At 40.4% G+C, this 25,853-nt stretch overlaps 1 protein-coding gene across 1 annotated transcript in view; it reads right to left on the bottom strand.

The window, feature by feature from the left end:
• glyr1 (glyoxylate reductase 1 homolog (Arabidopsis)) overlaps positions 1–25,853 on the bottom strand; it is a gene marked incomplete in the record, with an annotated part of 55,712 nt that overhangs the window by 17,031 nt on the left and 12,828 nt on the right. The window contains 5 exon segments of the mRNA XM_037688792.1: positions 3,660–3,759; positions 3,884–3,957; positions 4,031–4,081; positions 6,652–6,705; positions 9,466–9,549. Of these exon segments, the coding sequence (XP_037544720.1) occupies positions 3,660–3,759; positions 3,884–3,957; positions 4,031–4,081; positions 6,652–6,705; positions 9,466–9,549 (363 nt within the window).

Raw genomic sequence — 25,853 nt, 5'->3', positions numbered from 1 at the left:
ATATACATACATATATACATATACATACATATATACATATACATACATATATACATATACATACATATATACATATACATACATATATACATACATATACATACATATACACACATACATACACACATATACACACATACATACATACATACATATACACATATACATATACACATACACATATATATATTAGGGGTGCACCGATAAATCGGCCGGCCGATCGATCGGCCCCGATTTCCTTAATTTGGGCAGATCGGCGATCGGCCGATCTTTAAACGAGAAGCCGATTTTATCCACCGATCTTATCTGCCTCAGGAAAGGTCTGAAAATCAGCTGCCGTCCCCTTTTGCTCCACTGTGAGAGCTCACACACAGGTCACTCGGAACAGCCATGTCGTCGGTTTGGAAGTTCTACGCTGTAAAAGAAAATGAGCCAAAGATCGCAATTTGCAATTCGTGTAAAGCCGAAGTAAGTCGTGGTGGAGCCACCACCAAAACCTTTAATACAACAAACCTCGTTCGCCATTTAAGAAATCACCACGCCGCCAAGTATGCAATGTTTGAAGAGAGCAACCAAGCTAAGGCTAATGCTAACGCTAGCGCTAACAAAGAGGCAGTCGGTGGGTCGTTGTTTGCTTTTATGAGCAACGAAAAGAGCAAAGCTACCACGAGGAAAGTGTTGGAGTTCATGGCATTAGACAACCAGCCATTTTCAGTCGTTGAGGACAAAGGTTTTAGAAGCTTGATGCAGCACGTGTGCCCACGATATAATATGCCGAGTCGGAAATATTTTTCTGATGTTGCATTACCGGAGTTGTTCAGCCAAGTTTCAAGAGACACCTGCAGCCTGCTAAAAGCTAATACAAATACACTCAGCTTTACAACAGACATCTGGACTTCTGATGTAAGTTTAATGTCCATGTTAAGTTTTACTGCACAGTGGATTGACGAACAGTTCGAACGTCATCAAGTACTCTTAAACTGTAAAGAAATGGCGGGGTCTCACACTGCAGCCAATTTATCAGCAGAGTTTAAGGCGATGCTGAATCACTGGGAAATCGATAATGGAAGAGTTCACGTTGTTTTACGGGATAATGCTCGTAATATGGCCAAAGCGCTGGATGATATCAACTTGAAAAGTTTACCCTGCCTGGCACACACACTGCAACTGGTTGTAAATGAGGGACAGCTGGCGCAGCGCAGCATCACAGACATGGTGGCAACAGGAAGGAGAATTGTTGGACATTTTAAGCATTCATCACTTGCCTATTCCCGACTTTATGACATACAGACACAGTTAGGTCAACCCAGGAAACGATTACAGCAAGACGTTTCTACATGCTGCAGTCGCTGTTGGAGCACAGACGTGCTATTGGCGTGTATGCTGCTGAGCATGAGTTACCAGCCACACTCACAGCACACCAGTGGGAGCTACTGGACAATGTGCTCACCATTCTTGCACCTTTTGAGGAACTCACAAAGGAGATTAGCTCATCAACAGCTACAGCAGCAGATGTCATCCCAGCCATCACTGCACTCAAGCGGATTTTGGAGAGGCAAGCGAGCACAGACCGTGGCGTGGGTACAGCCAAAGCTACGCTGCTGGAGGCTGTTGTGAGAAGATTCAGCAACATTGAGCATAAGCCCCTGTACAGCTTGGCCACTGTTCTGGATCCAAGGCAAGTAACTATTAACATTCTATTTTAGCCATAATTACTTTTAGCCTACTACTATATTTCAACAAACATTTAAATTAAATTAAAAATAAAAATTTCTTGATTGAAATGCATTTCTTTATTTACATGCAAGTCATAAAAACTGTTAATGTATACAAAACACAATGATTGACCCATCTTTCTTTGTTTATGCAAAACAAGGTACAAGAATCGCTACTTCTCAGCAGAGGTGAAAGATGACGTGAAACTGCTCCTTTTGACCAAACTTGCAGAGGGGGAGACCAGATGCACACCTGCTGCAGGAACATCCTCTGAAGTGGGACCTCCTGATATCGATGAACCTGCAGCCAAAAGGCGTAGTCTACTGTTTGCAGCTCATGACGAAATCTTGAAGGAGAACATTGAACAGGAGCAACAGCTGGCCAGCCCTTCAGCTATGCAGGTACAGAACTACCTATCTGAGGTTCCTGTCGAAAGGAGCCAGGACCCATTGGTCTACTGGAAGATCAATGAAAATCGTTTCCCTCATCTTGCTCTACTTGCCCGAACCTATCTCTCTGCCCCATGCACAAGCGTTGAAAGCGAGCGCCTGTTTAGCTTGGCTGGACATGTAGTAGATGAGAAAAGAAGTCGCCTGTCTGGTGACAAAGCAGAAATGCTTTTGTTCATCAAGAAAAACCTGCCACTAATGAAAGTGACTGGAATAAGTCTGTGAGAACTAACTTACCTGTGCCAGTGTTATTTCTTATTACCCACTGACTTGAAAATGTTACACTTGTTGCATTATCTTTTTAAGTTTAGTTTTTTTTAAATGTAACAAGTGAAAGAGTTGAAGGAACTGAACTTTTTTTTTTTTGGTTAATTTTATAGTTTTAACAAAAATTGTGTAAACTTCATTTATATTTCAGAATACTACCTCATGACAAGTTAAAACAACAAGTTTGTATTGTTTCTAGGGTATTTTTCAAGGGTATGTTTTACAATAAAATAAGATTGGTAAATTGAAGGTGCATTGTGATCTTGTAACACCTGACACTGTTGCTTATAAAAAAAAAATCGGTATCGGCCAAAATCAGAATCGGCAGTTCAGACTTTCAAAAAATCGGTGATCGGCCTGAAAATTGAAATCGGTGCACCCCTAATATATATACACATATATATATATACACATACACATATACATATACACATACACATATATACACACACATACACATATATATACATATACACATATATACATACATATACACATATACATATATATATATATATATATAAATATAAATATATATATATATATATATATATATATATAAAGGTGCTTTAAACCCTTCCCACGCTCTTGCAAAGTTTCTAAACGCTCTAAAAGAGCACAGAAAGTCATGAATTCAGGTCCCTGCCACCGCTGCTCTCAGCCACCTGCAAGCACTCTTGGCCACGCCCACTTCTTCGCTTTGCGCTGAGAACAGCTGATCAGCTGCAGGAACAGTGTTTCTCCTACCATTATACACGTGGGGCACACCGCCCCGTCAACCGACCCCAACCAACCGACCCCAACCAACCACTTGTCAGCACTGATTTAATGCTAAACTAGCAGCTCGCAATGCAGGTACACTAGCTAAAAAGCTAAAGCTGCCTCTTCTCATGCTGAGCCCCCCCCCCCAAAAAAAAAATATTGGTACATAAAGAGCACAGCTCATGTGTGTCCGTCTCTCCCCCTCCCCCACCAAAAAACAAAAATCTGTCAGTACAGATAGTGCACGGCTGAGAAGAGTCTGTCTCCCTCCTACGACCTGCTCCAAAACTGTCGGTGCAAACAGTGTGTGGCTGTATCTCTGTCTCTCGCTCCCCCTCTAAAATGGTCGGTATAAACAAGGTGCTGTGCAGCTCAGGCCATGTCTCTGAATCTCTGTTTGAAACATTATTTTGTTTATGGTACCATGGCTGGTAATGCGTGACGGTCTATATTGTAGTGCAGTACCTTTTCTGCTGTGCGGTTCCACACAGTCACAACATGGCCCATTTTCAACAGGTTGGAAACGATGCCGCTGCCCATGAGTCCCAAACCCAGGAAACCTATCCTACAGGAGAAACACACGACAGCAGCAAACCATTGAAAGCTGAAAACAAACATGAACCGTGTGAGCTGCTGTCGTCATGTGGCTCGTGTTTCTCAACAGTGCTTCAGTAAGGATGTGTTCAAACCTTTTGTCTGTGGGTGTGATGCTGCCATTGATGGCTGTGCTGTCTGCTGCTTGGATGGAAGTTGACCCTGTGACCTGCATGGCAACAAGAAAACGGCGTCAGTATCTTGGCTTAAGGACTGTCGAGGTTTAAAACCAGCTCATTTACCTCTTCAATGATTTTCAGGCGCTTGCTAATGGGCTCCATGGACGAGGCTGGCTGTGGGCAGAGAGGAAGCAGATACAAAATGACTGACACACCCAACATCCTCCTCTCAGGTAAAGTCCAGCACAGTTTACAGCCAGTCTCTCACTGGTGTGCAACAAACTGAGTTTTCAACTGGCTACAAATGTTAGCTTGGGTTCTCAGTGTCCAGAGTCACGGAGCCTCACTTTTCTGTTGCTTTGCAACCCATACACAAAGTTCAATCATGCATCTCAAACCCTTCCTCATCAGTTGTTGCAGTTCAGAAAGGGCAAGAAATGCAAAGTTTGGACAACTATGAAACTACATTGTGACTGATAAGATGCAAAAACACAACTGCTTTCCAAGTAACATTTAATTACGACAAATATGCAAACAAAATAATAGAAAATCATTTTAGAAATTTTGCATGAGTCAGAATTTATTTCCAGCTACATCCAGACACAAACATGTCCTGACTGGCAATTCAGTGATTTACAGTGAAAATGTGCACATTTTCTTATGTCTAATGAGTCACCAGCTGGCAGGGAGATACTAGCTCATGACAAGCAGCTGTGCATTCCTTAGATAGAGAACTTTACTAACTGGCTTTTATGTATGTGAATGTTTCTGTAAAGTGCCCTGAGACAACTTCGTTGTGATTTGGCGCTTTATAAATAAACTGAATTGAATTGCACCTAGAATAAACCTAAAACTTTTCATTCTGCTAAATTGGTACTTTTTTTACAGTATTGACAATCCCCCCCCCCCCCCCACACACACACACACACACACACACTATTATTTTATACCAGCAAACTATTGTGCGTTGTATGGAAGGATCCCTAAAGTTACTAAAGTCATATAATTTAAAAACAATGGTAAATGGACTGTATGTATACATCATCTTTCTATCTCATCAAGATACTCAAAGCTCTTTACAACACAACCTGTCCCTCATTTACCCATTCATACAGTACTCTACTAGATATACACAAATAATATTCAGAGCTTTATCACATTCATACACTGATGGGACACACATCAGAGGCAATGAGGGGTTCAGTGTCTTGCCCAGGGACAATTCAGCATGTGACTGCAAGTGGAATTGAACCTCCAACTCTTGCATTGGAGGACGACTGCTCTAACCACTCAGCCATAGCCGCCCAATGCTGCCAAATAATAATAGATGTAAATGTGACTATAAAGAAAATAATTTTACATATTCTCATTTTTCTAACCTAATAAGAGTACCTCATGACACATTATACGCCTGTCACCAAACTATTACGCAGCAATCTACAGCACTGGCCCGGACAAGAAAATACATCCTTTTAACTTTGACCTTATATATACGGTGTATATAAATGAAGGCGTTTTAAACCTTTCCCACCTGTGACCTTCACCTTGGATAATGTAAAGTGTGCGCAACACACTGTCTGGTGGTGGTACAAATGATTATCAAGTTTCATTAAATTATCTTAAGCAGATCAGAAGTTATGGGTGGGACAAGCAAATACAGTTTTGACTTTGACCTTGACTTGTAACCATGACCTTGGAGCTGGGCTGATGAGTGCATGTAACTCCATCTGATGAAAACCAATGTCTATGAAGTTTTGTAGAAAAAGAGAACGTTTACGGACAGAGACTCTAGCATGTCAGCTTTTCGACGGTTGTATAAAAAAAGAACGGTTTCAGTGTCCTGATCCATGCTCAGTAATTCAGATTGAAAAATCTAACCAGATTAAGACAGGTCCTCTGGACTCAATCTTCTAAAGGTTAAAGATTTCTTCTAATTCTTTAAAAGTTTCAGTGTTTCTTCTAGGAAAATTGCCTTGGCAAGTGCGTGCCACTAGCTTAGTGTTACGTCAGTGCCGGCAGTTGTCGACGGGGGTTGGGGGTGGTAGGGGTGACGGACATTTGAGAGGTGGGTGCTCAGCTCTGTTGACAGGGCAAGGCACCCTTCCTGGGTAACGGTAGGGGAAACACTAAAGTCTGATTTAATGTTAGAGAAACAGCTGCTTGTCTTTTTATACATTGTATAGAAACATCTGGTTTCAGCTGGATGTCTGTAATAGTTGAAAGTTATGAGAGTCTTGATGTGTGGTCAACAGGGTTTTATGGCACTTTCAATGGTAACTTAGAATTTATGGTAACCTTACTGGTTGGTAACCAGCCTTTAAATAATGGTTTTTATGACAGAAGCTATTGTTTAGTTATTATTATGCGTGAAAGTATTGAAGTCAGTGTTTATGTAAAATCAAGCCATTGTTTTCTGTTTGTTTTTTAGTTAGTTTTAGTTTTGTATAAACTTCATGACTCATGTTCATTGATAACAAATAATCAATGGATACTGGGGTGTTATAATCTAAGCCCAAAGCTCTGAATCACAATCAGATTAAATTGAGAGGTGCAAATATTTGCCACTGTTATTGGCTGTGGCTGCCATCTTGAACTGGGCAGAATTTAAAAGTTTTATTCAAATATGTCCAGTGGTTTAGGGGTTAGTTTTTCCCAAGAGACAAAAAGAACAATTCACACAATTACAGGCAACTGCATGAGTGTGTGCCTTTCAAGGTGGGGGGTGAAAATGACATTTCTCTTACCTTCTCAGACTGGCTGAGCAGAAAGTGGTGAAAGTGTGGATCGTTTTTGACCGTCTGCAACACAAACAAAGCTCAGTGGGACACAGCAAAAGCTGAGCAGAGAAAACTTTGTGCACACCCTTGATCTGAACTGCTCACACATCAATGCTCCAGTCGTGGTTCTTTCAGACACTACTTTTGAAAACAGATTTCAGTTTTCTCACAGAACAAATGGTTTATGGAAGGAAACATGTTCTCCAGATTAGCTGACTCAGATGAGTGTATATTAAACGGACATGGCACCCATTGATCTCCACTAATGGTTTGTCTTTGTTCTGGAAAGGTAAGGTTTCAGTCTGACCTCGTCCACAGTTCACAGGAACTGTCTTTTACTGCGATCACCAGAACTAAAGTGATCAAGTCTATTTTTATACGTTAAACAGTTAGTGTAAAGGTAGCGTCGCATCGGGCTGCAACTGGTGGCAACTTGTTGAAAAACCACATTCACAACCGAGTCACTGAAATGTCTCCAGTCACTGGGGTTCTCAGTGTCCTTGTGTGACTCAAGACATTTAGTCTCGACTGAACAAATAAGTTCAAGCTGTGCCACGTTTTCTTTCCAAATTATTGCAGAGCTGTTGCATCAGTCTAGAACCGGGCTCATTTAGTTTCAGTCATTTTACAGTACTACAAATGTATGTAATGGTTTCTTTAAAAAAAAAAAAAAAAAAAAAAAAGTTTTGTCCTTCATCCGAAAGACTTCCATCAGTCTGAGACCAAAAAGCCTCAGATGAAACTTTTTTTTTTTTTTACCCAAAAAAGAAACCGTCCAGATTACATGAATTAACTTTTTGGTGATTTAATTACCAGGATGACTGAGCTTACTCAATGTCTTCTCTTCTAACGAGTAACAGAGAGACATATTTGATCAAACATGCTAACTAAAAGAAAAAGCCTTTCAGAATATTTCAATTCTCTATGCGGCCCTTCGATTGCTTCAATATCTCCATTTGGTCTTCTGGAAAAAGAAAATGTTAACAAGCCCAGAGACAGACTGATTAACTGGTCCATATTAGTCATGTAAAAAACAGCCATCTACAATGGCCAAACATATAATCAATTACCAAGTAGGAAAATAAAGCTCAGAGTAGTCAACAATTTAGTTTTTATGACTGTTCTTCTATAGAAAGTGTTATTTATGAGTACTGACTGTTTCAAGGGTCGTCAATTTTGTGTTTACTCAAATTCAGCAATTATTCTTTTATTGTGTTGAATACCAGTGTTTCCCCTTGTGTACTTGCCTTGGCAAGGCGCTCATATCTTCCGTTTTGTTGACGGATTAGAGTTAGTTGTGCACGGTTTGTACAGACAGTTTTCGAGCTCTCAGCGTGAGAGACAGAGCGCTACCTCTGTAGCTTTTCAGCTAGTGCGTTTGTATAGTGTACTGGTAGCTTAGCACTATGTCAGAGCCAGCAGTTGTTGAGCAGTGGGGCGGGGGCACAGTTCAGTAGGCAGGGCACTCTGTTCGGTTGACAGGGCGGGGTGCCACGCTTGTATAATGGTAGGGGAAACACTGAACACAATACACACACTGGCTTAATAAATAAATAATAAACCAAAGAGTGCAACTAAGTTAACTCGAGTCCTCTGGAGGTTTTTTTGTAGTTGTTGAAATGTTTCATCTTTCACCCAAAAGACTTCATTAATCTGAGGATCCACAACAAACTCCAGAAACCATCGTATCAACATCAAACTGTTTGGCCACTATGTGAGTGTGCCATTTATAAGACTGACTTTGTTGTGGCTCCTCAGACTGATGAAGTGTTTTGGATAAAAGACAAAACGTTTCAACAAAAAGAAACTGTCCAGAGGACCTGATTTAAGTTTGCTGGATTTTTTACCTGGATTATTGAGCATGAACTTTGATGTTTTGAACCAAAGTTGCCTTGATGTTTAAAGATCAACATCAACCAGTGAAAAACTCGCACCTCAATTCACAGCCAAGAGAAACTCTACCTTGAGTCAGATTAGACACCATTTTCTCTCCACGACATAGTTTGAAACTATTTTCTGTCCAGCTTTGCATGTTTTAATTTCTGTATGTCTTAAGGAACCGGGCCATGCTTTCAGATAACACACATGCATTAGAGGAAAACAATGTAGTGATCAGTCCACAGTTCCAGTTGTGTTGCTCAACTAGAAGCAAATGACTACACCCAGACACTGCACGTGGCTCCACTTCAGTCAGACTTCCATAAAGACTACATGATAATAATGAGTGTTGCAGAATTCCACAAAGGGCTGGTTCTGTGCCCACTGAGAGCAGAAGAAAACAGGTGGATGCTGGTCACAGCCTCATGTCACTAACGAGACTCGCTTGTTCCTTCACAGGAATCATTTTGGACCCAGCGCATGATTAATGCCGTTTTCACCAATTACTGCTAGGACACAATCATCATGCGAGAAAATTACGTTTCCACAGAGCAGATATTACAGGCGTGCGCACACATGCACACACGCATACACACACACACAGGCCCAGGAGTTCTTCTAGAGTGGTCATCAACCCTGGTTCCTTCCTCCTCAAGTCTCTGGTCAGGACATTTTGTTTGTGGGTGAACTGAAGCTCGACCTCTTTCTGAGCCCCATGTTCAGAGTTGCTGACCATCTCAAGAAGACACCACCCAACAAACATCTTCAGCAGTCAGTGAGCACCACACAGGTCAGAAGGGAAAGGTCTGCAGTTGTTGGGAGTGTAAAGCCAAAGGTTAAGGTCAGGTGGAAGAACAGCAAGGCAAGGCAGGCTTGGTGGAAAGGAGGAGGGGGTTCACCTACACTGCTCTCCCATTTGAATCCAGAGCCAGGTCCAGCCCCCAGCCTCTCAATAGCAGACGGCTCGGGGTCAGAGTCAGTTAGGTCCTTGAGGAGGAAAAACACACATTCACCTTTAAATCAACAGGGTCAATTTAAGGTCCTGGTTTGCTGCTGTGGGAAGCATTTCTGTCAAACATGGACAACATTAGGAACATGGAATCAGAAACATCCAGAACCCTGGTTAAACACCAGCAAACCCATCTGCTAGGTTAGCCTTCTTAAAAAGCTGCCATGTTTATGCAAACTACTACAGCCCCCTCTAATTGCACCCCCCACCAGACAAAAAGAAAACATAACTCAGGTGAAGAAATTAAGTCATAAAGAGGACGTAATGAAAGGCTTTAACGTACAAAAAAGATGCAGTTTAATGTTATTCATTGTGTATTCTACAGGACTTTCTAGCAGCCTTAAACATTTCTGCCATGTGAAAAACTAACGTGAATAGAAACAACCATGGAGTTCAGTTCAGAGGGGGAACACACTCATTAAGAGTTTTGTTTTAGTTCATGAACTAACACCTGCCTGTTAGAAGAGTTTTCACATAACTTCAGCCAACTTGTTCTGATTGTTCATTAAACTGATTTACAGAAATCAGTGAAACAAACAGTGCCTGAAACCAATTCAACTCCTCCGAGGTTTTATGTTGTTAGTGCCGTCAAATCAACATTTGACAACCCAGGGTCCAGTCCAGGAAGCAGAGCTGTAGTCCTCCACCTCTCTGCTGCTTCTCCTCTGTTACCCACCCACACCCACATTGAAACAGTGTCAACTCGCCCACGGCTCAAATTAAATAAACCAAAAATCAGCTCTAAAAATATAAACCATAAAAATCTTAAAATAAAAACAGTTACTTTACCAGAGCAAAATCATAAAATCATTAAATGTGGATTATTGAACATCAGATCTCTTTCCTCTAAATCCCTGTTAGTTAATGATCTGATAACTGATCATCATATTGATTTATTCTGTCTGACAGAAACTTGGCTACAACAGGAGGATTTTGTTAGTATAAATGAATCCACTCCTGTTAATTATTAAAATTTTCATGTTCCTAGAACAACTGGCCGAGTTGGAGGAGTAGCTTCTATTTTCAGTCAGGATTATTGATTAATGCCAAACCAGTTATTAGTTATGATGCTTTTGAATCACTGTCCCTCAGTCTTTCTCATACAAAATGGAAATCAGAAAAGCCACTTTTACTAGTTGTTATATATCGTCCACCAGGCGCTTACTCTCAGTTTTTGTCTGAATTCTCAGAATTATTAACTGACTTACTATTAAATACTGATAAAATCATCATAATGGGTGATTTCAATATTCATGTGGATGTTGAGAGTGATAGCTTAAGCATAGCCTTAAATAATTTAATACTCATTTGGTTTTACCCAAAATATCCACACATCTACTCATTCTTATCATCACACTCTTGATTTAGTTCTGACCTATGGTATAGAGATTAAGGACTTGGTAATAGTTCCTCAAAATCCTATTCTGTCCGACCATTTTTTAATAACCTTTGAGTTTACATTAAATGACTACACAGGCACTGAGAGTAAATTTCATCTCAGCAGGTGCTTATCAGAAAATGCTGTAACCAATTTAAACAATCTCTTCCATCAATGTTTTCCTCTGTCTTGCAGAGTAATGCATCAGAGAACAGTGACTTCGATCATCTAGTTGATCATCTTACAACTTCAATGCAAACTTCACTTGATAAAACTGCTCCACTGAAAAAGAAAGTAATCAATCAGAGGAAACTGGCTCCTTGGTTCAATTCTGAGTTACGTACTTTAAAGCAGCATCTAGAAACCAGGAGAGAAAATGGCGCTCTACTAATGTTGAAGAATTTTATTTAACTTGGAAAGATAGTCTGCTATATAAAAAAGCTCTCCCTAAAACTAGAACTTTATATTACTCATCTTTAATAGGAGAATAAAAATAACCCTAGGTTTCTGTTTAGTACTATTGCTAGACTAATTAAAAGTCCCATTTCTGTTGAACCATGTGTCCCTACAACTATAAGTAGTGATGACTTCATGAGATTCTTTATAAATAAAATTATTTCAATTAGAGAGAAAATTCAAACCATCTTTCCTTCTACTATCTCTAGTCCCCTGTCAAATGAGGCAACTTTAAAAATTTCACAAGAGCCTGATTTATGTTTGGACAGTTTTTGTCCTGTTGAGCTCTGAATTGTCAAAAATAATAACCTCATCCAAACCATCCACATGCCTGCTAGATCCCATCCCAACCAGACTGTTTAAAGAGGTATTTCCCCTAATTAATGTCCACATTTTGGATCTACTTAATTTGTCTTTAATGGATGTTTATGTACCACAGCGCTTTAAGGTTGCTGTAATTAAACCTTTACTTAAGAATTCTGACCTTGATTCAGAAAATCTGGCCAACTATAGACCTATATCTAATCTAACTTTCATCTATAAAATTCTAGAGAAAATAGTTGCAGGTCAGTTGCGTGAATGTCTACAAAGAAATAATCTGTTTGAAGAGTTTCAGTCAGGGTTTAGAACTTATCATAGCACAGAAACAGCACTGGTAAAAGTCACTAATGATATTCTCATGGCCTCAGACAATGGACTTGTGTCTCTACTGGTCCTGTTAGACCTCAGTGCTGCATTTGATACAGTTGATCACAATATTTGATATTGGGATTACAGGAACAGCTCTAAAATGGTTTAAAATCATATCTATCTGATAGATTCCAGTTTGTAAATGTAAATAATAAATCTTCTTCATACACCAAAGTTAGTCATATTGTTCATCAGGGCTCAGTGCTTGGACCAATACTCTTTACTTTATATATGCTTCCATTAGGTAAAGTTATTAAACAGCATGGGATAAATTTTCATTGTTATGCTGATGACACACAATTATATTTGTCCATTAAACCCAATGAATCCAATCAGCTACTTAGACTACAAGCATGTCTTAAAGATATAAAAACCTGGATGACCCTTAATTTTCTCCTGTTGAACACAGACAAGACTGAGGTTTTGGTTTTTGGACCTGAGCACCTTAGGAATTAATTTTTCAGTCTTTCTCCCTCCTTAGATGCATTAATCTGTCCTCCAGCTCTAATGTTAAAAATCTTGGTGTTATTTTTGATCAGGACATGTCTTTTATCCCCCACATTAAAAACGTTACTAGAACCACCTTCTTCCACCTGCGTAATATCACTAACATTAGAAACATCTTATCTAAAAATGATGCAGAAAAACTGGTTCATGCATTTGTCACGTCTACACTGGACTATACTTATGATTTATTATCTGGGTGTCCAAATACGTCTTTAAAACGTCTTCAGTTGATCCAAAATGCTGCTGCCAGAGTCTTAACTGGAGTTAGTAGGAGAGATCATATTTCTCCAGTTTTAGCTTTTCTCCATTGCCTCCCTGTCAAATCAAGAATTGAAGTCCAAATTTTACTTCTAACCTACAAAGCTCTCAACAACCTAGCTCCATCTTATATTACAGAGCTTATTGTTCCATATTTTCCTAACAGACCATTTTTCTCTTAAGCTGCAGGTTTACTTGTGGTTCCTAGAATTTACAAAAACAGAATGGAAGGCAGAGCTTTTTATCAGGCTCCTCTCTTGTGGAACCAACTTCCAATCTCTGTCCGTGAGGCTGACACATTATCCAGTTTTAAAACTAGGCTTAAGACTTTTTTTTTCGATAAATCCTATAGTTAGGGTTGGCTTGGGTTTCCTGAGCTGTCCCTTAGTTATGCTGCTATAGGCTTAGACTGCTGGAAGACAAACTGACCACAGTTTTCACTCTGCTGCTGTCTTTACTTACTCTGCTCAACCTGTTTTGTATTTGTAATTATTTTTTCTATCCTTAACGTGTTTTTTTGTTTTTCAGGTATATATGGACCTATACCTGGACCTACCATTCTGTGTTAGTCTGTCTCTCCTTCCTGTCCTCTCAAACCAGCCAGTCAAAGCAGATGGCTGCTTGTCCTGAGCCTGGTTCTGTTGGAAGTTTCTTCCTTTTAAAAGGGAGTTTTTCTTTCCACTGTTGCCACTTTGCTTGCTCAGGATGGGAGACTGCAACAAAGCGAAGATTCAACTTGTCTGTTGGATTCCTTAGATAGAGAACTTTACTAATTGGCCTTTATGTGAAAGTTCCTGTAAAGTGCCCTGAGACAACTTTGTTGTGACTTGGCGCTATAGAAATAAACTGAATTGAATTGAAAAAAATCAATCGGGGTCTGTCTCAAAAAAAAGAACAAAGCTTCAGAGTCAAAATCAAACTAATTTTCTAAAGTAATATTAAACAAATAAAAACATGTAGTGTAAAATAACAGCATATCTATTCCCCATTAAAGGAACAGTCCTATAAGAACTTGGAGAAAAGATAATTAGAAAGTACAAGTCAGGGGATGTTTCCAAGGATTTCCAGGAGTCTGAACATCCTCAGAAGTTCTGTTAGTTCAGGCATGGGCAAACCTCGGCCATACGGCCCGTTGGGCTTTTTAATTGACAAAAACATTTCACAAATTTGACAAAAATGTGCATGTTAGGCTGCCTTCAGGCCCAGACCTCCCTTGCAAAAGAGATCTGTGATCTCAATGGGATTTACGGTACCTCTTTAAATAAAAGGTTAAATAAAAAAAATTGGCCTGCCGAAATTGTCCAAATTACATTTAAAATTAACAGGAAAAATAAAACTGGTGTAATTTTACCTGTAGTTCCCGCATTTCCCCAGTAGAGGCGCACTACAGACACTGGCGTGTATTAGAGGTAGAGTTGCATTTGGGCCCAAAAAATCCAGCCCCAGCCCATAGGCGTAGCCATCATTTCTGAATCCCACCCGACCTGACAAATTAACAGTAATTACAGGTAGGGGACGAGCGCAGCAGAGGGGGCAGAAAATTGAGGCTGAGGGGGTGTTTGTACTTTCATGGCCGTCGAAGTGCATCAATATCCTTCTGCCTGAATTCTGTATTCTGTATTATTCAGACACAGACCCTGCTCTGACATGTCTGCTTTGGGATCTTACATGTTTGGGTCGTTGGCCGCATGCGTCCGCCGAGTGCAGCGGCTGAACATCCATTTGTATCCATCCATACATTGTATCCAAGGTATGGCAAGCCATGTTGCCATATAATTGGAAAGTGTGGCAAGCCATGTTGCCATATAATTGGAATGTACAGTAAGCCATGTTGCCATATAATTGGACCGTGGCTGATTCGCTGATGCAATCAAAAGCCTGACACCAACCCGGCCCGCCCATCTAGCACATTATCATGGCCCAGCCCGCCTGCTGGGCTTTGGGCCTGGGTTCGAAATAAGGGCTCTAATTGGAGGCAAAGCAAAAGTGGAGAAGAAGCAATTTCTTCTTCTTCTCTTTTTAGCTTTGCCCTATGACCTCTTCTGTAAAATGAGCTTATCAAAGAAAAGTGGACAGTGAGTGCCTAGTGTTTAATATGGAGTGGACAACAACATATTGTTTCACAGAAGTAAATGGTAAATGGACTGTACTTGTATAGCACTTTTCTATCTTATTTCAAGATACTCAAAGCACTTTTCACTACAATCTGTGCCTCATTTACCCATTCATACAGCACTCAACTAGATCTCTACAAAGCTAATTGAACAAATCTTTTTAAAGAGACTAATCAGTGCTTTATCACATGCATACACTGATGGGACACACATCAGAGGCTATGAGGGGTTCAGTGTCTTGCCCAGGGACACTTTGACATTTGACTGCTCGTGGATTTGAACCCCCAACTCTCACATTGGAGGACAACTGCTCTAACCACTCAGCCACAGCCGCCCCTCAAAGGTCCAATCAAAGACTGCATATATGCCAAGAAACTGTCACAGTTTTCAAAGAGTACAATATTAGCCATCACTTTGCTAACTGCTAACTATGCAAGCAAGCCTTTCTCCGAAAGGGAGTTTTTAAAAAAATGTGTGGTAAAAACAGAGCATGTCTATTGAAGGGGCAAGACAAGTTAGAAAAATTCAGTTTATCACACAGGACTGTGGACTGTGTAGCCTTGTGGAACTGATTGATAAAGATATAGCCAGCAAAATAAACAAAGAGGCAGAGTCCTTTAAGTTAGCAATGAATGAAAGAAATGACAAAGGACACTGATCAGCTTCTAATTTTTATCTGCGGGATTAATGACAGTTTTGAGATAACGGAGGAGTTTTAGACCTTGGAGTCTCTGAAAAGAAAAACACGGGGAGAGGATTTTTATAACCATGTGCTGTCAGAGAGAATTACCAGTAAGCCATCTGGAGTAAGCTTGCAAATGTCACAACGGATCACCTTAACTGGAAAACATGTCAGCCTGCTGAAAAGAATCCAGGATAAAGTGAGAGGAAAACTCCGACCGAATCGCTGTAAGTCATGCTTTGTGTGTGCGTGTGTGAAACTGTTAATTGTGTGTGAATTATCAAAAAAATGTAAAAGACAAAAATGTGTGTGTGAATTACTGTCCAGGTACTCCGTTGTGATGCTGCATAGAGGAGCTGCAGGAGGATGACGTCTGCTTCCATTCCCAACCTACCACAGCTGACCTGTCATCAACTTTAGATCCTGTAGTTGTAAAACATTTTGTGAGGAGTTTGTAGATGTGAGCTGCCACTTTATTTAGACTTTTCTCCTGTATTCCATTAGCACAGTGAGGTAAGAGACCTGTGGTTTGGTGAATTTTATTTTTCTTCAGGTAAGAGAAAATACAGTGGTTTGTTTTGTTTGGTGTTTTGGTCTGAAGTTGGTAAGACTCCACAAAGTCCATAATTTCACTATTGTGTATAAAATCACTGTTTTATTATATAATCCTGACTTAGTGGCTGTTTGAGTGGTGCAGAAGGTGGAATCGCCCATAATTAATGGCGTCCCAGTGGCTGTTACTGCTCCGGGGTGTAACATCCCATAAACACTCCATCCATCTGTTCCTAGCCCGACCCTTCGCTCTAGTTTTAGAACCCAGCGTGTGGCCCACGAGTCTAAAAGTTTGCCCACCCCTGTGTTAGATCCACCACCTGACCACTCTGAAGGCACTACCAGCTCCAGCAGGAGACACCAAGTATACACTTGTTCTTCTGTGGACAGTATCAGGTTGTCCTCCAGGGTCTCCTCATACTTTGCTGCATTCATTTGACTTTCCAAGCTTTCTAGGGCCAGCTGCAGAGGAGCGCTGGACCACAGAGTTTTCCTTGTGGCGTTTGGCCAACTTTAGTTGAGATTTAATCTGAGAATAATATTATTAATTCAACAGTGGCTTTGGTCTCTCCTATAGACCTTCAACTGGTGAAGAACTCAGGCAACAGTTGATGTATGCTCAGTGTATCCCATCTCTTCTGCTGAAGCTGGTAAATCCTCCAGAGTGGTCCCTCTAACCGGCCTTCTTCAGTTTGTGAAGACGGTATGCTTTTGGTGGAGTTACACAAGTCCTATACACCTTCCATTTGATGATGGTGGATCTAAAGCCCCTTTTCCAAAGCTCCCCTTTAGCCCGGTTTGGCTCGGTACAGTTTTGAGCGCTTTTCCATAAATTTATGAATATGAATTATGAATTTGAATTTCCATATGAATTTTTAATGACTTTAAAAATGCCTCTGGGCTTCATTTTCTGCATGTAAATGCTCGTAGCCTTCTGAAAAAACTTGATGCTGTGAAAATCCTGGTCAGTTCTTCTGGGGCTGATGTTATCTTTATTTCTGAATCCTGGCTGAACAAATCTGTAATGAATAAATACGTGGCAATCAATGGATTTAACATCTACCGCTGTGATCGTCAAAAAAGGGGGGGTGGAGTCACTATTTACATTAGAGATTCTCTGGTTTCAAGTCTTGTGTCTTCCAAAACAATTCCAAATCAGTTTGAAGCCTTATCTGTAAACATCACCTTGAATGGAGGCCAGGTTTTAACTGTAGTCTGCTGCTATCGTCCACCATCAGCTTCACCTGAGGCATTAAATGCCATTAAGGAATTCCTTGGTAATTTAAAATTCAAAGAGGTCTTTTTAGCTGGAGATCTTAACATTGATTGGTGTAAGTCGACCCCCCTCTGTGACAAATTCAAGGAATGTTGCTTGTCTTTTAATTTAACCCAACTGATCGACTCCCCCACCAGATTAAATAAAAGCCACCCTGAAAATTCCTCCATCTTAGACCTGTTTCTAACTAATATGCCTCACAAATTCCCTGGTACAGGTGTATTCGCTGATCTTTTGAGTGATCATTGTGTGACAGCGGCTTTAAGAAATAGTAAACTTCCACCTTCTAAGCCCAGATTAATTAAAAAAAGGGATCTGAAACATTTCTGTGAACAGTCATTCCTCTGGGATCTGTCTCACTTTGACTGGCATCGTATTCTGTTATCTGATGACGTGAACTCCGCTTGGAACTATTTCCATAATAATTTCATTTATTTCCTGAACATACATGCTCCTTTTCGTCAGTTCAGAATAAAGGGACGAGACAGCCCCTGGTTTACTCCAGAGCTAGCTGACCTCCTGCACAGGAGAGATCATCTTTGGGCCGCAGCGAGAAAATCTGGCTCAGACACTGATTGGTTGAGTTTTCGACAGATGAGGAATAAATGCACAACTGCTGTTAAAGCAGCAAAACGCAACTATTTCTTATCTCAGACTTCCAAAAATCTAAATGACCCTAACAGATTCTGGAAAACAATTAAATCTCTCTCAGGCACCCCCCAGTCATCTGATCTCCCATCACAACTTCTCGTTAACTCTGTTCCTGTGTCAAATAAGCACGAGATCCTGAACTGTTTCAACAAACATTTTGTTGCTTCTGGTTCTTTATTTGACACAGTTACTAATGGAAAATCAGCCACTTCACTTAATAACCAAACTTCTACAAATCAAATCCCTCCTACAAGTCAATCCTCAGTTAATCACAGCTTCTCTTTTTCTCCATTCTCAGTCAGTGAGGTCAATAAACTGTTAAAAGGTCTTGATCCTAAAAAATCTGCAGGTCCAGATGAACTTCCACCTTACTTCTTAAGGCTGGCTGCTCATATCATCACAGTCCCTGTGACCCACATCTTCAATCTCTCCATAAGACAAAACTCCATCCCAGACACTTGGAAAACAGCCTTTGTTCTTCCTTTGCTGAAAGAAGGTGACCCCACCTCACTGAACAACTATCGACCAATCTCTAAACTCTGCATTTTAGCCAAGGTTCTAGAAAAACTGATAAAATCTCAAATCAAAAATTACCTGGACTCATTTAACATCTTACCTCCACATCAATCTGGTTTCAGGAAACAACACAGCACAACCACTGCTTCACTGAAGGTTCTTAATGACGTTGTTGAAGCACTGGATGCTAAAGATTATTGTGCTGCACTTTTCTTAGACCTGTCTAAAGCTTTTGACACTGTGGATCATAACATCTTGTGTCATAAACTCTCAGAAATTGGTTTCTCAGATCACACCATTGGTTGGTTCTCTAACTATCTTTCAGACCGGAGGCAATGTGTTCAACATAATGGTACTTCCTCCAGTTATTTAACAGTCAACAATGGTGTACCACAAGGCTCAGTCTTAGGACCCACCCTCTTTACAATCTACATACATAATGTAGGTAAAAATATCCCTAATGCATCCATACATTTCTATGCTGACGACACAGTTGTTTATTGTCAAGCTAAAACAGTTGCTAAGGCTTTCCAGGTTTTGAAATCTGCATTCAACATCATCCAGACTGATTTGTTTCACCTCAAACTTGTCCTAAATGCCGAAAAAACCAAAGGGATGCTTTTTTCAAATAGGAAGTTGGTCCCAGCAGTTCTTCCTCCGATTTTATCCTCAAATGGTGTCCCCATTGAGTTTGTTGATTCCTATAAATATTTGGGTATCTTGGTCGACTCACATCTTTCTTTTAAGCTCCATGTGGAAAACTTGGTAAAGAAACTGAAAGTTAAACTGGGTTTCTTTTTCAGAAACAAATCCTGTCTAACCCTGAATGCTAGAAAACGCCTTGTATCTGTGACTTTCCTTCCCTCCATTGATTACGGTGACATTATTTACATGAACGCTCCTACAAGAACCCTGCAGATGTTGGATGCTGTCTATCATGGTGCACTAAGATTCATAACTGGCTGTGATTATCGTACCCACCACTGCACCCTGTATTCACTGGTTAACTGGACATCATTAACTTCACGCAGACTCTATCACTGGTATATTTTCATCTTTAAATCACTTCTTGGTCTGTTGCCTTCATACATCTCCTCCTACATGTCTCTGCGTGAGTGCAGCTACGGAGTGCGCTCTCAGGACATTATTACCTGCAGTGTTCCCTCAGTGAGGACTGAACTAGGCAAAAGGGCCTTCTCCTACTCCGCTCCTGTTTCCTGGAATATCTTACAAAAAGATTTGAAGCTCTCGACCTTGACCTCTCTAAGTAGCTTTAAGAATCTGTTGGACTCCTGGCAGGGACCAATGCAGACATGTTCCTGTTTTTAGTTTTCTACACTTGTCTTGGAATCTAGCAGTTTTTTGTTTTGTTACCTTTTTCCTTTTAGCCATCCTATTTGTTAAAAAAAAAAAAAAAACTGTAGTATGAGTTTTTATAACTGTGTATTGTTGTTGCTGTTGTCCATTGTTGTCATCTTTCTTTGTTGAAATCAGGTCTCTCTTGTAAATGAGTCCTCGAGGCTCAATGGGATTTACCTGTATAAATAAAGGTTGATTGATTCCACTGTAATTCTTTTGTGAAACCAGACCTTTTTTTGGTCCCTGCTTCTCTGGTAGGACCAAGTGTGTCAAGCCAGCACCTAAACGTGATGTCAGAACACTGTTGATCACTGATTGGTCAGGGGGAGGAGTCACTGGATCTTTCAGAAACTTTTCAAAACACCTATCTGACATTTTACTCAGAACTTGGAGCAGCGACTGGATCTATTTTAAAAAGATTTTAAAAACAATAATGACAACACTGTGGTCTAATGCTGAAGTGCAGGAGTTTTTGTGCTTGGTGGCCAACGAGAAAATTCAGAGCGAGTTAGATGGAGCTCCGTTGGTCTCCCCGGCCCTCCACCGAAGTTTTGAGCTGTTGACTCGCAGAAGGCCATTGCTCAGACCCTGGCCTCGCCTGCTCATGAAGGCCGAACCCCGATCGCGGCAGACAGGCAAACCAGGACGGAGGATGGAAATGATTTTTAAAAACATTTTATGTATAAAAAAAAATAATGTTTTTTTAAATTAGTGAAGATTAAAAAATAAATAAACTGTGCCGGCTTTATCATGAAATCCTGTTGTCACTTTATTGACTATTAAATAATCTGTTAAAGTTAACTCAGCTGAAAAATCATAAACAAAGAGAAAATTATTGGATTTCTCAGGAATATTTCCCTCTAATATGTTGAAGGAAGAGCTACAGCCTTTAGTTCAATTTTATTCTAACCCACAGATATACAGATCGCAAAACAATAATTAAACTTTAAAGCAAAGCTAAAAAAAATAAAATTATCTGTAAACAAGAAACAAAATCACACATCTAATCGAACAATAAAAGTAGACAGAGTGCAAATACATCAAATGTTGAAGAAAACCTATAAAATTTTAAATATAGATGATGTAGAATCTGCTTCATCAAAGATTTAATGATGAACTAAAGTTAATTAAAAGTTCATTAGCAGGATATATACTACATTGCCAAAAGTATTTGCTCACCCATTCAAATGATTGGAATCAGGTGTTCCAATCACTTCCATAGCCACAGGTGTATAAAATGAAGCACCAAAGTATACTGTTTTTACAAATGAAAGAATGGGTCGCTCTCGGGAGCTCAGTGAATTCCAGCGTGGAACTGATAGGATGCCACCTATGCAACAAATCCAGTTGTGAAATTTCCTCACTCCTAAATATTCTACAGTCAGCTGTATTATAAGAAGATGGAAGAGTTTGGGAATGACAGCAACTCAGCCACGAAGTGGTAGGCCACGTAAACTGACGGAGTGGTGTCAGCGGACGCTGAAGTGCATAGTGCGAAGAGGTCGCCAGCTTTCTGTAGAGTCAATCACTACAGACCTCCAAACTTCATGTGGCCTTCAGATTAGCTCAAGAACAGTGCGCAGAGAGCTTCATGGAATGGGTTTCCATGGTTGAGCAGCTGCATTCAAGCCATACATCACCAAGTGCAATGCAAAGCGTCGGATGCAGTGGGGTAAAGCACGCCACCACTGGACTCTAGAGCAGTGGAGGCACGTTCTCTGGAGTGACGAATCACGCTTCTCCATCTGGCAATCTGATGGACGAGTCTGGGTTTGGCAGTTGCCAGGAGAACGGTACTTGTCTGACTGCATTGTGCCAAGTGTAAAGTTTGGTGGAGGGTGGATTAAGGTGTGGGGTTGTTTTTCAGGAGCTGGGCTTGGGCTTGGCCACTTAGTTCCAGTGAAGGGAACTCTGACTGCTTCAACAAACCAAGACATTTTGGACAATTCCATGTCCCAACTTTGTGGGAACAGTTTAGAGCTGGCCCCATCCTCTTCCAACATGACTGTGCACCAGTGCACAAAGCAAGGTCCATAAAGACATGGATGACAGAGTCTGGTGTGGATGAACTTGACTGGCCTGCACAGAGTCCTGACCTCAACCCAATAGAACACCTTTGGGATGAATTAGAGCGGAGACTGAGAGCCAGGCCTTCTCATCCAACATCAGTATGCGACCTCACAAATGCGCTTCTGGAAGAATGGTCAAAAATCCCCATAAACACACTCCTAAACCTTGTGGACAGCCTTCCCAGAAGAGTTTAAGCTGTTCTAGCTGCAAAGGGTGGACCAACGTCTGAACCCAATGGATTAGGGATGGGATGTCAATAGGGCTTTAACAAACTACACGAGTAATCGACACATTGATTCCTAGGACATCTATAGAGTTTTTAAATTTCACGTCGAGTATTCGTAGTGACGTCATTACGTCGCCGTTACGTCATTGCGTCACGTGATCCGCACTGGCGCAGGCTACAAAATGGATTCCTCCAAACAAACGGATGGAGCGGAGCAGGCTCAGTCTTGGCAAACAGGTAGAAATGCATCAATATTATGGAAATATTTCACTAAAGATGAATCTTCTGGTTCAACTACCATAAGGAAACAGAAAATGAATAAACTTCCTAACTGTTTGGAGCTCGTTGTGAACCGGTGTTATACCCTATTCTGTGAACACCGTATATTGTGACCGTAGGGGGCGGTGTTGCATGCACTGTTGCAGATCACAGAATATGGTGCAACACCAGGTCCAATCCCCTGACCTTGTTTCACAAACTAAAAGCAAAAAATATTAATCTCTAAACCTATTAAAAAAAAACCTATAAACATATTAATCTCTAAAACTAAACCTAATGCGCACAACTGCGGGCGGTGGTGCGGGGTGGTTGTCCGTCCCACAGTTTTTAGTTGCGTTTTTTTACGTGCTGCACGTTTCTTTCAGTTTTGCATCTTATTAATAATAACTAATAGTTTTGGTTTTCCTATGTCTCATTTGCAGTATGATAAATGGTAGGAGCATAATATACACTCCCAATGTTTTGTCAGTCTTTTTTTGTAAATAAATTACTTTTTTGCGGTTTTATTTATTTTTGCATTTTTAGATTCCAACTACTCGAGTTCTAGAGTTTTATTATGTTAATATCGAGTTTAAAAATTATGAAGTCGTTCAACCCCTAGATGTCACTTAAGCTCATATGAGTCAAGGCAGGTAAGCAAATACTTTTGGCAATGTAGAGTATATATATATATATATATATATATAATTTTAATAATCTGTATTCTTTTTAATTTGCCAGAAACTTCAAAATAAATCCTCACTCTGTACTGAAACCTGTTTCCATGGCCTTACCCTCACCATCTGGTAAGGTGTGTAACATCAGTTTGAACCCTGCCTACTGTAACCGGTACTGAAAGGGGCTATGGTGACACAACATGTACCAAACAGAGTCTAGGTGAACCGGGCTGAAGAGAAGCTGTGGAAAAGAGGCTTAACAGAACTCCTGGGCTGTTTCGGACCTTGGAAATCCTTTTGGCTCCATCCCGACTTCAACTTTTCAACAGTATTTTCTCTGAGTTGAACGTGGACAGTCACTTTAAAGGGGATCAATAGTTATGTAATTATTTGTCAGTAAATTTTTTATTTATTTGCCATTTGTTGAATTTGAATTTCCAATGTCATTGAAGAGTTCTTTAAAAAGGCTATTTTTAATTGATCATGGTTGATTTATGGCAGCAATAAAAAGGTAAAACATACAAGGGGTTTAAAGTTGTTTTCAACTTTAATGGAACTTGATAGCTGTGGCGGTTCAGCCCAGACGCTATCAATGCCTCAAATTCGGTCGAGCTAACAGGAGTTAGTCTGAGACTGATTTTTCAGTCTGCTGTTTTGCATCAAAACATAAACGTGTAGATAATTTCCCCATGAGACCTTCTGAGGGTTCAAATCACTAATTTAAAAAAAAAAAAGATGATAGGACACTCTGATTTGACGTTTGTGCGCAGTTCCACAATTCTTCTCGTTTCTATCACGACAGAAAACTAAGAAGCAAGATGACTTCTTACACATTGCACAAGCTCAATTTCTATAACTTAGACTAGTTCATTATTTCAACCTGGGATAAAATCCACACCGTAGGAACAAATAAGGAACACACAACTACCGTGCTGTACCGTTTGTCAATTTTGTTTTTATTTTTCATTCACCCTTTATTTAGACAGGTTAATCCCATTGAGCCTCGAGGACTCATTTAAGAGAGACCTGATTTCAACAAAGAATGATGACAACAATGGACAACGACAACAATAGACAATCATAAAAGAGGCATACAGTTTTTTGTTTTTTTTTACAAATTAAAATAAGATGGCAAAAAAGTAGCAAAACAGCTAGATAAGGCAAATGTAAAAAACTAAAAACAGGAACATGTCTGCATTGGTTCATGTCAGGAGTCCAACAGATTCTTAAAGTCACTTAGGGTGGCTGTGGCTGAGTGGTTAGAGCAGTCGTCCTCCAATGCAAGAGTTGGGGGTTCACACCCCACAGCAGTCACATGTTGAAGTGTCCCTGGGCAAGACATTGAACCCCTCATTGCCTCCGATGTGTGTCCGATCAGTGTATGAATGTGATAAATCATTGATTAGTCTCTTTAGAATGATTTGTTCAATTACCTTTGTAGAGATCTAGTAGAGTGCTGTATGAATGGGTAAATGAGAGTAGTGTAAAGCGCTTTGAGTATCTCAATAAGATAGAAAGGTGCTATATAAGTACAGTCCATTTACTTAGAGAGGTCAAGGTCGAGAGCTTCAGATCTTTTCGCAAGATATTCCAGGAATATAATACCCTGGAGACAGTTCCCATCTGCCCAAAAAGCTTTACAGTGCCTGGTCTGAATGACTATCGGCCAGTGGCCCTCACCCCAATAGTTGCTAAATGCTTCGAAAAACTGGTCATGACTCGCATCAAAACAACCATCAACGTCAGCAAGGACCCTCATCAGTATGCATACCTGAGAATGATCAACAGAGGATGTCATTTCCTCTGTGGTCCACACTGTGCTCAACCACCTGGAGCAGAAAAACTCTTATGTCCGTATGCTCTTTGTGGACTTCACATCTGCCTTCAACACCATGATCCCCCAAACCCTGATGGACAAACTATCCACACTAGGACTAAGCCCATCCATTTGCAACTGGGTACTAGACTTTTTAACAAACAGACCACAGTTAGTGAGGATCTACAACTTCTCCTTCTCCACCATAACACTCAGCACTGGCTCTCCTCAAGGATGTGTGTTGAGCCCCCTCCTGTTTACTCTGCTCACGTATGATTGTCAGAGTCAGAGTCAGAGTTTCTTTATTGTCATTCGCACCTCATGTGGTACATGTGGTGGAGCGAAATTATGTACACAGGGTCCCAGTTACATCCAACAATAAAATGTATAAGAAAAACAGTAATAACATCTAAGATATGAACTAAGAAATGCATCAACTAAATATACACTAAGCACTCATAACATAAAACATTGAACATCACCACAAACATGAACATGAGTCTGTGAGCAGATGTGCACGCATGAACACATCAACATTGAAACAGATCAGCAGCAACATGAAACAGATCAGCAGCAACATGATATGGTTTTTCACAGTGATTATTCTAGTTAGATATTCATGAGTCTAACAGCCTCAGGGTAGAAGCTGTTCCTCAGTCTAGTGGTTCTACACTTAATGCTCCTTAACCTCCTTCCTGAGGGGAGTGGGGCAAAAAGTGTGTGTGCTGGGTGGGTGGGGTCCTTCATGATGCAGGTGGCCCTCTTCCTGCATCTGGAGGTGTAGATGTCTGTGATG

This window comes from Nematolebias whitei, chromosome 15 (assembly GCF_014905685.2).
Source record: "Nematolebias whitei isolate Nwh7 chromosome 15, NemWhi1, whole genome shotgun sequence".
NCBI classification, from domain to species: domain Eukaryota; kingdom Metazoa; phylum Chordata; class Actinopteri; order Cyprinodontiformes; family Rivulidae; genus Nematolebias; species Nematolebias whitei.
The sequence above is the reverse complement of the archived record's forward strand: the minus strand, read 5'-3'. Positions and strand labels throughout refer to the sequence as shown.